The sequence below is a fragment of the Bos taurus genome, chromosome 10 (assembly GCF_002263795.3).
Source record: "Bos taurus isolate L1 Dominette 01449 registration number 42190680 breed Hereford chromosome 10, ARS-UCD2.0, whole genome shotgun sequence".
NCBI classification, from domain to species: domain Eukaryota; kingdom Metazoa; phylum Chordata; class Mammalia; order Artiodactyla; family Bovidae; genus Bos; species Bos taurus.
In genome coordinates, this window is record NC_037337.1 from 14,380,776 (window position 1) to 14,393,442 (window position 12,667).

Here is a 12,667-nt window from a genome sequence, read left to right on the forward strand (position 1 = left end):
TTGGTATTATATCAAAACTGATAAATAATTTTAATGATTTTTTTGGGTTGCATTCATCAACTGACTGTTAGGGAAATAACACTCCTCACCCGAATTTATACAAAATTCAGTCCCCCGATATAAAGCGATATGTAGGTTTTTCTTAGAGATAAAGGACGAAACAATTTGTAAACGAACTTCCATATAGGCGTCACAGATCAACAAAATTGTGCATTTAAAAATCTGAAGTTAACAAGTTATTTAAAAATAATCAAGGGTTATTGCTACTGCCTGTGATATCACCGATTGTGTAAACATTGCTGTCTAGGTGAAAATTTATGGACTGTCTAGGATATTTTTTGCAACGGTTTAATAGGAAAAGATGATGCCACAACTCCAAATGTCCCTAGGCAGTTTAACCTCGTCACTGAATTTCTTGCCTGTCGCTTTTCAGTAGGGGGCTGTTTGCTATTTTAGGGCAACCGTGGGGTAAAGAACCTCATTGAAAAATCCACAGTCACATTACTCATTTGGGAGACAGATAATCTCTAGATCTGTATCTTGGAAGAAGGGAAAAAGGCAACCTTGTTGATCGTTTGATGCACAAACTCCGCGAATATTTAAGTACACGGGCTGATAAAGCAGGAATTAACGAGAGCTGCAGTTCTATTTTTCTAGGCTTCTGTACAGGCACACAGTACTCATTTGAAGTCATCAATCGGCTTTTGGCGGACCTCTGCCCTAGTTCACTTTCCTCCTTCTTTTGTTAGATGCTTTTACCTCGACGACTTTAATCAGGATCGGGAAAGGAAAGGGCAGTCTCCGTGGATGGTCGCTTCGCAACCTCTCGGGTCTCCGGACAGAGTATTCCACTTGATTCTCTCACTCCAGACTCGGCACCAAGCACTTGCTCCTGTGGTCCCGCCCTGCGACGGGCGGGGGCGGGGACGGCCGGGAGCTGCCCTCTTCCAACATGGCGCCGTGGGAGGCGGGTCCGCTCTCCGGCTCCCGGGGTTCCGGCGCCGCGCGTTTTGGTTCCGGAGTAACAGTGCCCTCGCCGCTGCCTTCCCCCTCCTGCTGCCGTCTTCCCCCTCCTGCAGCTGCAGCTGCCGCTGCCGCCGCCCGCCGCCGCCGCCGCCGCCAAGACGCTGGCCTCGGATGGCCGCAGCTGAGTCGCGCGCCCCGCGCACTTTGGCTGAGGTGGGGCAGAGGACTCGTCTCCGGCCTTCCCGGGGACGGTCCGCTCGGCTTTATTTTGGTCCGGCGGCCCTGGGACTCCTTCCTAACAGCCCCGAACTGAGTCCCCCCAAGTCGGGGACCCTCCGCTCCTCTTAAGGAGGAGTGGACACCTGCCGCTGTATCTCCTTAAAACGGGGTCCTCTCTTTGCCGTCCTCTCACACCCACACAGACGGCAGAGAGCTTCACGATCCCTTTTGCCATCTTCTCCAACTCCAGAACCTTCTGACCTCCGCTAGTTCCTTCTGGCTTCTGCCCCTTATACCCCGTCCACTCTCAGCAGGAGACGTCCCTCAACCCCCTACAGCCTGGGCCTGGCTGCGAGCCTGCGGGCTGCTTCCGGACCACCTCCTCTCTTCAACCCTCTACCCCCTTCGTGCTCTGACCCACGGTCCTCCTGTCACCTCTTGGCGCCCCCCACGTCTAACCAGGGGGAAGGGGGCCCCCCTACCAGGATGTGAGCCCCTTTAACCTGTAATGCTGTGGCTGCTCCTTGGCCCCTTCCATGCCATGGAGAACCAAGTGCTGGTGATTCGCATCAAGATTCCCAATAGTGGAGCAGTGGACTGGACAGTGCACTCTGGGCCGCAGCTACTCTTCAGGGATGTGCTGGTGAGTGCTAATTTCAGTGTGTCGGTCCTAAAGAGTGGGGCGAGGCATTTGTGGGGTAGTCAGCACTGTGATCACTGAATCTTAGCCTGGTGGCCTGAGCTAGTGACCATTGCTGGCCTCCATGTGGGGGCGGTTTTATTGCTTCCACAAGCATTGATTAATTGCATGGACTGAAATCTGACAAGTGTTGAAGTCTGTGGGGAAGTAGAGATGAATCAGATTGGACCCCTGCCCTCAAGGAACTCAGCCTGGACTGGGATAAAATTTTTTACACAGAAGCAACCAACTGAGATACACAAAGCTGAATCTAGAAGAGAGTTTTGTGGAATGTCCCTGGCCGGATTCCAGGTCTTTCTACTGAGTTCTCTAAACTTGGTAACTAGTGGAAAAGAGAAAGAAGACAAACCTAACCAATCACGTTTTAGCAAACTTAAAGTGTCCTAAGTTTTAAGATAGTATTTTATGTAAAGAAAGAAAGAGAGGTAAAACGAAGAAAAAATGCAGCCCATTAAACTATGACATGCCATACATTGTACAAAACCCAATTTCAGAGATGTTAAAATAGAGGTGTTATTTCAGAGATGTTAAAATGTACTTTTAAGACTCAGCGAAGCCTTACTTTCATAATATTCAAACTGTATTTCAAATAAAATGGAATGTTAGACTTGGCACTCAGCTTTCTTTATAGTCCAACTCTAACATTCATACATGACTACTGGAAAAACCGTAGCTTTGACTAGATGAACGTTTGTAGGCAAAGTGATGTCTCTGCTTTTTAATATTCTATCTAGGTTGGTCATAGCTTTTCTTCCAAGGAGCAAGCATCCTTTAATTTCATGGCTGCAGTCACCATCTGCAGTGATTTTGGAGCCCAAACGAATAAAGTCTGTCACTGTTTCCATTGTTTTCTCATCTGATTTCCATGAAGTGATGGGACCAGATGCCATGATCTTTGTTTTTTGAATGTTGAGTTTTAAGCCAACTTTTTCACCCTCCTCTTTCATCAAGAGGCTCTTTAGTTCTTCTTTGCTTTCTGTTGTAAGGGTGGTATCTTCTGCGTATCTGAGGTTATTGATATTTCTCCTGGCAATCTTGATTCTAGCTTCTGCTTCATCCATCCCAGCATTTCATATGATGTACTCTGCATATAAGTTAAATAAGCAGGGTGACAATATACAGCCTTGACATACTCCTTTCCCAATTTGAAATCAGCCTGTTATTCCACGTCCAGTTCTGACTGTTGATTCTTGACCTCTTCCTTGATGGTAAGGCCCAAGCTCCTTGGCATGGTCCTCTGGACCCGTCTTGATTGGCTCATGCCTGCCTGGCACCAGCTTCATCTCTCACTACACCCACATGAGCATCCTGTCCTCCAGATATATAGAATTAACCTTGAGTTCTCCAAGGTGCCCAGGCCATGTCTACTTGGCCTCTTTCTTTAGCTAGCCCGCTCCTACCTGTCCTTCAGAGTCGAGCTTCACTTTTCCTCTGTGCTGGTCTTGGTCACATGCCCCTCCTCTGTGTGCCCACAACTTTGTCCTGGCAAAGTACATGGGTTTTGTGCTAATTTTGTTGGTCCGCTCCGCTAGATGATAAAATTCTGAGCAGATGGACATCTTTGTTTCTGGTGCTACCTAGGACCCTGAAAGATTTGTTTATGAGGGAGCTTCAAAGAAGATGCACACCATTATGGTTTTGTGGACAGCACACTAGGTTTTGAATCAAGAACTTTGGATTTAACTATAACTAGGCAAGTCACTGTTCTTCTCCAAGCCTAAATTTTCTTGCTTGTAAATTAGGAGTAATGATACCTGCCTCAAAGACTTCTAAAGATTAACTGAGATTGTGTCTTTGATGAGAAAGACATGAGATTTCTTTGACTTTACTCATTTGAGACAGCAGAAGGTATTTTTTTAAGTAGAATGGCTGTTGTCGTTTAGTCACTCAGTGGTGTTCGACCCTTTGCGAACCCATGGACTGTAGTCCTCCAGGCTCCTCTGTCCATGGGATTTCCCAGGCAAGAATACCGGAGTGGGTTGGCCTGTCTTCTCCAAGGGATCATCCCGACCCAGGGATTTAACCCACATTTTCTCCTGCGCTGGCAGGCGGATTCTTTACCAGTGAGCCACCAGTAGAATGAGCCCAAGTAGAACGGTACAGTGTTTGAAACAGATTCTTGAGCCAGGCTGCCTGGGTTAAAATTGGAAGCCTTACCATACTCACTCGAGCAAGTGTCTTCTGTATCTCTGTTTCTTCATTGGTAAAAAGAAAACAAAATAGGGTTGGGGGATAAAAATAGTGCCAACCTCATAGAGTTCTGAGTTCTAGGGCAGTTGATACCTGTAAAGTACTTACAACAACCTAGAGCTCACTAAGTTCTAAGTGTTTTTGTAGCAATGGAAGAGACAGGGCCTGGGCATCTCTTACTTGTACATTGGCTCAAGGATGACTGGCCTAAAAGTAAGCCTTGCACAAACAGTTCCATGATTGAGAGCTGAATGCAAGGTGCCTTTACACGTGCTTACTCAGATAAGCTCAAGTGGAGCATATTATGTTGGGAAGGCCTGATGCAGGGCTTGTGACAGAGGGTGTTATGCGGTATATCAAGTTATTTGAACTGCAAGCTCAAATCTTGCAGGACCCCTGAGCTCTCTTTTCCAAGATTTCCTTCAGCAAGAAACCAATAGTCCACATCAGCATTTTTGGCTGGGAACCTTAAAGTTTTAAGCCAAATGAAACCTTCACTGTTCTCCTTCATCTGATGTAACTGTCCTCAACATCATTTTTCAAATGAGGACTCATGAAACCCAGATGAGGAAAATGATAAAGCCACACGGCTAGTTTGTGCAGAACCAGACATGGAAGCCAGAAGCAGTTTGTAGTGACTGAGTCAGCTGGAGCTGAGGGTGTTTTGGACTCGGAGTCGGTAGTTGAGGGTACCACTCATAGCTCTACCGAAAGGCTGGGACTCCTTGGGCAAGTCACGGGGCCTCTCTGGTGGCTGTGTCCTCCGTCTGAAATAGGGACTGGCTGCCGTGTGAAACAGGCCCAGCTGGTCCTCTCAGGCAGAGGCATGTGGGTTATCCGTTTTTCAGCTTTCTGTGTTTCATGTCGTTTTTGGTGACACAGTCCCCAGTTTGGGGAAAATTGTGTAGGAGGTCGGGATTAGTGAGTGGTAGGAGAGAACGTTCCCCCTTTCCTCTGAATCCTCTCTCCCAAGTTCCAGCCCACATTTCCTCCTATCTGTGAAGTGTCTGTCATAACTGAGCCTGTGATTTCTCCTGCCTTCTAACTTAACTATTTGCAAGTTTATGTCTCTTGTTTGGCCGTTTTATCATACTCTGTGTGCTTGGTTGCTCAGTCGTGTCCGGCTCTTTGCGACCCCGTGGACTGTAGCCTGCTAAGCTCCTCTGTCCATGGGATTTCCCAGGCCAGAATGAAAGTAGGTTGCCATTTCCTTCTCCAGGGGCTCTTTCCTGACCCAGGGGTTGAACCCGCATCTCCTGCATTGCAGGCAGATTCTTTACAAGCTGAGCCATCGGGGAACTGTAGTGCTCTGAATTGTTAGTTTTTTAGCTTTGTCTCTATTTTTGTGACAGATTATAATCTTCCTGACGTCAAGGAGTAAGTCTTATTCTTCTGTTACCTACAGATTTTTGTTGTCTTTGTGCTCCTGGCATGTTGTGGATGCTCCCTTATATTTTTGGTTTGCCATTGGTTTGACTGAAGGGAAGAAGAAGAAAAGGATCAAGAAATGATCACCATCCCATGTGTAAACCCATGTGCTCTTTTGAAACATTGTTTAGGTTGGGTAAAATGTTGAGAATAAGGGTCATTTTGAAATTAATCACTTAAAATACAACTGGAAAATATGCATAAAGTTGGATGTGCCTGCTTAGAAAAGACCAGGAGATAGTGTTTTATTTTCCAACTTTTTACCCCTTTGTCATCACGATAGCTCCACATTATTTGCCTTAACAGGACAAGGTGGCTGGTTATGCTCATGTGATTCTCATGATTCCCTCACGATTCTTGCTTTTTCTGTCTCTGTTTCTCCATGTTAGATGTAAAGTTTGTGTGGCTCCTTGTTTATGTTGATGGGCTAAGGAGGCCATTGCTGCCCAGCAGTGTGTTCAAATAGTTGTTAGAAATTTGTCATTTGATGGGGATCTGCTATTCATAAGTAGGAAGGATCCTAAGTTAGTTTGCTAATTCTGTAGGGTTCACACCTTGAGACTGGTTGTCTGAAAGTAAGCAGTCACGACCTAGACTTGGAGAGCTGGGAAGGTGGAGGGTGTTCGCCCTTCTCTCCCCTCTTTTAAACCAATACTGGCTCGTGTCGTCCTCGGTAAATGCGTAGAAGGATTAAGTGAACAGAGATCATCCTCCATTAATTGCTGGGTGCTGAAATTTAGGGTTTTGTTATGAGCTAAGATTTGTAACGTTCCAGTCATCAGTGACTGTTTTATTTATTTAACAGACACTAATACTGAGCTTAACATGTGCTAGACACTGTTGTAAGCGCTTTATAAATATTAACTTATTAGTCCTACAAGGCAGGTACAAGTATGATCTCATCTTACACAGAAGGAAGTGGAGGCCCAGAGAGATCCAGTCACTCAGGGCCTGAACAGCAGAGCCAAGGTCCAAGCCTAGCAGTTTGGCTGTCCTCCACACTCTCAGGCTTTGCGCCGGTTGCCTGTGTATTCCATATGAACTCAGCAGTTTTCATTTACCTGTCAATAGATACTTTCTACCTACAAATATCTAGAAAGAATTTTTTCTTCAATATTAAAATCTTTTACAGATACTTCCTCAAAAAATTGTTTCATTTGCTAAGACTAAAGGAAAAAAAAATCTCTTTTGGCTCTAATGAGTGAGGACTGCCTCAGATAGTTCCTTTTGATCAATTTCATATGCACAGATTGACTTAAAGCACACAAACACACACAGAATAGAGGCAAGGCTATTATGCAGATTGCCACTGCAGCAAAAGCTTCTAAAGAACTGCCTTTAGAAGGAAGTTGCAGCCACCACACTGCTAAGTGCCCTGCTTGGAAGGGCTGTGGGCGCCCTGCTGAGAAATACTGCAAGCAGCTTTGTCAGCTGGCGCCTGGTGCCAGTTGTGGCATGGCCCGGGAGGGACGTTGCGGCAGAGCTCCCCGAGAGCAATGGAGTGTGTAGACCGTGTGGGTTGGACTGGACATCATGGAGGGTCACTTTTCCCAGAGCTGTTTCTCAAAGGTGTTCTGTACCCTTTTAAATACACTGTCTCTGTAGACTATTTTTCAAGTGTTTTTAACTTTACAGGTTCATTTAAACATTGATACCAAGTTATACGCACTTCTTTTGTAGGCTAGATTAACTACATAATAGATTAACTCTGTTTTGATGTCATTAAATATGTTTCTCAGTTGCACAGAGTAGAGGTTGATAATTCTTTGTATTAAATGTAGTATTATAGATTTACATCATCATGATGGAAACTTATTTTTTGAACTCCTCCCATTATGAGTGCAAGGCATGGTATTATTAGTTACATATCAACAACTACATTTGTTGAAGATCTATGGTGTATTAGGTTAGTTCATGTTTATTACATTATTTTATACTTTTTACGTTACCTCCATAAGCATTGGGCTTCCCAAGTGGTTCAGTGGTAAAGAATCTGCCTGCCGTGCGGGAGGTGCAGGAGACATTGGTTCGATCTGTGGGTCAGGAAGATCCCCTGGAGGAAGAAATGGCAACCCACTCCAGTATTCTTGCCTAGAAAATCCCATGAACAGAAGAGCCTGATGGGCTGTAGTTCATGGGGTTGTAAAGAGTAGGATATGACTTAGTGACTGAGCATGTACCAATAGCATTATAGATCCATATTGGAGGATAATCAAATTCAGGCTCAGAGAGGATGAGTAATTTGTTCCCGGTCACACAGCTTGTTTAGTGCAGAGCTGAGATTCAGATCCAGGCCAGTCTGACTCCTGAAACCTCTTTTTCTACTAACAGTACATTAGCTTCCCATAGAAGAAACCTATTTTTTTTTTGGAAAATGCACAACAGTGTACTTGTCTATGCTACTGAATCCAGGGTAAAAACTTACATTATTAATACAGAGTGGGAAGGATGTTTTAATGGTCCTCTCCCCTAGAAAAGATTTAAACTCTAAAATAGAGATTTAAACTCTGGACCTAGATTGCTGGGCTAAGTGTGATTATGTGCTAATGTTTTTATAGTTTATGCCAACATTTCAAAAATCTTTTCCAGGTTCACATATTTCCTCTAGGATTTGCCACATGTTGGCAGTAAAGAAGATGGCTAATTGTGTTTCTTTATTCTTTCTTTGTTTAGGATGTGATAGGCCAGGTTCTGCCTGAAGCAACAACCACAGCATTTGAATGTAAGTCTGGGTTATATACTTTGACTGTTTCTGCAGTAATTTTTCAAAGGGTTTATGGGTTGCGTTACTTTAGAAACTGACAAAAACAGATTATTTATGATCATCATATGGTACATTTAAATATTTATAAATTAATGCAAGTTTAATGATGATACTGAACCAAGTAATATTTTCTTATTTAATCATATCTTGGGTGTACATATTTCTGTAATATAGCTTTAATTACCAACATGACCTTTATCTGCTCTTGCTCCTCACTGTAATAATATTGTAGGACAAAATGAAACGTGTAAACTACCTGTAGGCCGATGATTATTGATGAAAAGATTTTAATCCTTTGCTACCTTAAAACAGCAACAGAGTAGAGCAATTAAGTGAATGTTGCGTGGAATAATTCTGCTTTAATGGGTCTTCGCAAGGCTTTTGGATGGGGACAACAACACTTCAGGTCTTGAGTCATTCCCCCCACCCCCACCCCCACCCCCGCCCCGCACCAAACCAATTGGCTTGGGGCCTGGGGTGGGGGCAGGGTGTACTAGAAAACTGGTTTGACATAAGCCAGGGGGATGTGAAGGGCTAAGTAGGATGAGAGTTTAGTCAGTAGCACAGGGCCTCTGGTGTTGGGAAGGATAAAGAAAGGTTTGTAACTGTGGCCCCAACTTTTATTGAAGATGTGGTCTGCTTTTCCCTGTGGAAAAATGTACAGTTTCTCCACGATTGTATCTTTTTTGTTTTTTAAGCAGATGGTTAATGACAGAGAGTACAAGGTCCTCTCTTTTATTTATGTTCTCTTGGAGACAAATTTGACAATATTTAAAATATAGAATGTTCAAAACCTTTGTCTGGACAGATCCACTTTTAGGAAACTGTCCAACAGAAATACCTACACATGTGTTGAATGCCCTTCAAACAAAGCGTACATTGTGGAGTTTTTTTTTTTTTTTCTTTAATTTTGGCTGCTTGTAAGGCTTGTGGGATCTCAGCTCCCTGACCAGGGATTGAACTTGGGCCACAGCAGTGAAAGCATCAAACCCTAACCATTATGCCACAGGGAATTCCCTGTAATTATTTTTAAAAGCAAAAAATTTAGAGGTAAGCTAAATGCCCAGAATAATTAACTAAGAATTTTAAACATTGACATGGAAATATATTTGGGATATACTGTTAATAGGTAAAATATGTATGGTATGATCCCATTTTGATTAAATATAGTATGATCCCATATTTATTCCCTACTTCCACCTCCCAACTTCGTGTACATATTGAGACAAAGATCTGAAGAGGTGCCCTCTGCAGTGCTTTCCAGTCATTTCTTCTGAAAAGCAGACTTGGGGCTGTAGTAGGGGAAGAATTGACTGAATGAATATACTTCCTGCTTTATCTCTCTCTCTATTGCTATTTCAGTATTCTCTATTGAATATTTTTCAACAATCACTTCATGGTTTTAAAAGCTACTTGAGTAGAACTAAAATAATTAATAAAGAAGAGTATTGTATTAACCACACTGAACTTCATATACTACTGAAAAATAGTATGTATATCTGAAATACATGTTAGTGTTGCAAGCTCTTCAGACGTCTTGCGGTAACTACTTGGGGGTGCCAAGGATTTTATGGGTGGTCTGGTAATTAACATTTGGGGTACTTAACTGCTGCTAGATGCTGTGTTAAGAGTGTTCCATTGGTTATCTCATTTAATTTAACCTTCACAAGACCCCCATGAAGTACTTTGAAGGACTGTTATTTGCTCTGTGCTACTTGAGGACATCTCCTCTAAGTAACTTAAGTCTCACAGCTAGTAGGTGATAAAGTGGAATTTCTCATGTGTATATTCTCAGCCACTGTCGAGACTTGTTCTCAGAGCTGTCATAATTTTTGATGTTGTGCATTCTGATTGTTTATAGGTGAGGCAAAAAAGAATCTTATCTTGCTTTTTCTACTTCTGCCTTTCTGTATCCCTCCAAGTGGCTTGATGAACCTGTGCCTTTTTGGCTTTCAGAGTCAGGGTTCACAGTAGTAATGCTGATTATTTTACCTATCATTTATTGAATGCATGTCAGGAAGCAACAATTAGAACTGGGCATGGAACAACAGACTGGTTCCAAATAGGAAAAGGAGTATGTCAAGGCTGTATACTGTCACCCTGCTTATTTAACTTATATGCAGAGTACATCATGAGAAATGCTGGGCTGGAAGAAGCACAAGCTGGAATCAAGACTGCCGGGAGAAATATCAATAACCTCAGATATGCAGATGATACCACCCTTATGGCAGAAAGCGAAGAACTAAAGAGCCTCTTGATGAAAGTGAGAGTGAAAAAGTTGGCTTAAAGCTCAACATTCAGAAAACTAAGATCATGGCATCTGGTCCCATCACTTCATGGCAACAGATGGGGAAACAGTGGAAATAGTGGCAGACTTTATTTTGGGGGGCTCCAAAATCACTGCAGATGGTGACTGCAGCCATGAAATTAAAAGATGCTTACTCCTTGGAAGGAAAGTTATGACCAACCTAGACAGAATATTAAAAAGCAGAGACATTACTTTGCCAACAAACATCTGTCTAGTCAAGGCTAGGGTTTTTCCAGTAGTCATGTATGGATGTGAGAGTTGGACTATAAAGTAAGCTGAGCACCAAAGAATTGATGCTTTTGAACTGTGGTGTTGGAGAAGACTCTTGAGAGTCCCTTGGACTGCAAGGAGATCCAACCAGTCCTGAGTATTCATTGGAAAGACTGATGTTGAAGCTGAAACTCCAGTACTTTGGCCACCTGATGCGAAGAGCTGACTCATTTGAAAAGACCCTGATGCTGGGAAAGACTGAGGGCGGGAGAAGAAGGGGACGACAAAGGATAAGATGGTTGGATGGCATCACCGACTCAATGGGCATGAGTTTGGGTAAATTCCGGGATTGGTGATGGTTAGGGAGGCCAGGTGTGCTGCAGTCCTTGGGGTCGCAAAGAGTCGGACACGACTGAGCTACTGAATTGAACTGAACTAATTGATGGGCTGCTGTGTGCCAGTGTTCTTGATGATGTACCTGGATTGTTGCTAATCTTTGCAATAATTGTGTAAGGTAGGAAAATTACACTTGTGAGGAAACTGAAACTCAGAGACATAAAGAAATTGTTGAAAGTGATCAGCTAGGAAGTGGTAGAGTCCATATGTAAATACAGTTCTGTTTTGAGCGTGAAACTTGCAGCCTTTTTAACCAAGCACGTTGAAAGCCTGTGAAGGGTGTTAAGTGTGGTTTATGAGTGTGATGGAACAGTAAGTTCCATCTTGAATAAGTAAAACTTTGATCAAAGAAATATTTTTGGTAATATATATAACACTGAAAAGTATACTTAACACTAACAGAAGAAATGTTTAAATTTCTAGGTTTAACTTCTTAGAGTCTTTACTTTCCTCCCCCGCCCCACAACAAGGGCAGTGGCGCTATACCCATCAGCTTCTGGACCAGTTTTAGGTGGCAAGAATAGGAACAAATGGACACAGAGACAAAGTAATGATAGTTCTTCATTTTATTGTGTTCAGATTGTTGTGAACTTTCCACTATAGACTTAAAATCCTATGCGAGCTTCTTTCATTAGTGTTCTAGGGTGACCTTATTTTCTGTAACAAAAATCCATACTAATGAATGAAATTTATGTGCAAAAAATACTGATAGTTGGAAAGATGTAGTTTATATGCTAATTTGCTGAAATGTTAGAGCTCTTTCAGTAGTTTATGGTATGATGGAACAAATCTTAAATAAACAAAACTTTAAGATATTTATGGTAATATATATTATTATATATATTTAATATATATATTAAAATAATATATATTATTTATGGTAATATATATATATGGCTGCTAAGTGTGGTGGTTTAGTTACTCACTTGTGTCTAACTCTTTGGGACCCCATGGGCTGTAGTCTGGCAGGCTCCTTTGTCCACGGGACTTACCAGGCGAGAATACTGGAATGGGTTGCCAGTTCCTTCTCCAGGGGATCTTCCTGACACAGGGATCAAACCTAGGTCTCCTGCATTGCAGGCGGATTCTTTACCAACTGAGCCACCAGGGAAGCCCTGCAAAGTATACCCAACACTAACCTATACAAAAGAGGTGGTATTATATTTAATGATATAATTGACAAGAGAAAGGACAATGTCAAATTTACCTGTTCTGTATAAATGTAGAGAAAAAGAGTAAGTGGAAAAGAGGGGAAGGGTTAAGGTTCTCTTACCGGAAGTTCAGTTCTGAGAAATGCCATCTTGCTGGTGAAACCCCCAGTCCCCACCGGTGTGGCTCATCCCTCTGGGCACGTCACTGGAGCAGGTGACCTGTTGGGCCTGCCCTCCAGTTGGCTGTGTGCCTGTTTCCCATCCTCCCTAGATTTTGATGGCTTGGTGACAGGGGCCACGTTTCATTTCACTCTGGCTCTCTTCTTAGTACAGTG

General features: G+C 43.0%; 1 protein-coding gene across 2 annotated transcripts in view; it reads left to right on the forward strand.

The window, feature by feature from the left end:
- Positions 1–1,053: 1,053 nt before the first annotated feature.
- The window catches only part of MAP2K5 (mitogen-activated protein kinase kinase 5), a 271,359-nt gene continuing 259,745 nt past the window's right edge, over positions 1,054–12,667 (forward strand). Inside the window, exons 1-2 of one of the 2 annotated variants that reach the window (XM_024997213.2) lie at positions 1,054–1,828; positions 8,177–8,225. In XM_024997213.2, the coding sequence (XP_024852981.1) occupies positions 1,694–1,828; positions 8,177–8,225 (184 nt within the window). In that variant the 5' untranslated portion in view covers positions 1,054–1,693. The remainder of the gene's footprint in view (positions 1,829–8,176; positions 8,226–12,667) is intronic. The other variant, NM_001206770.1, reaches the window with a different exon arrangement.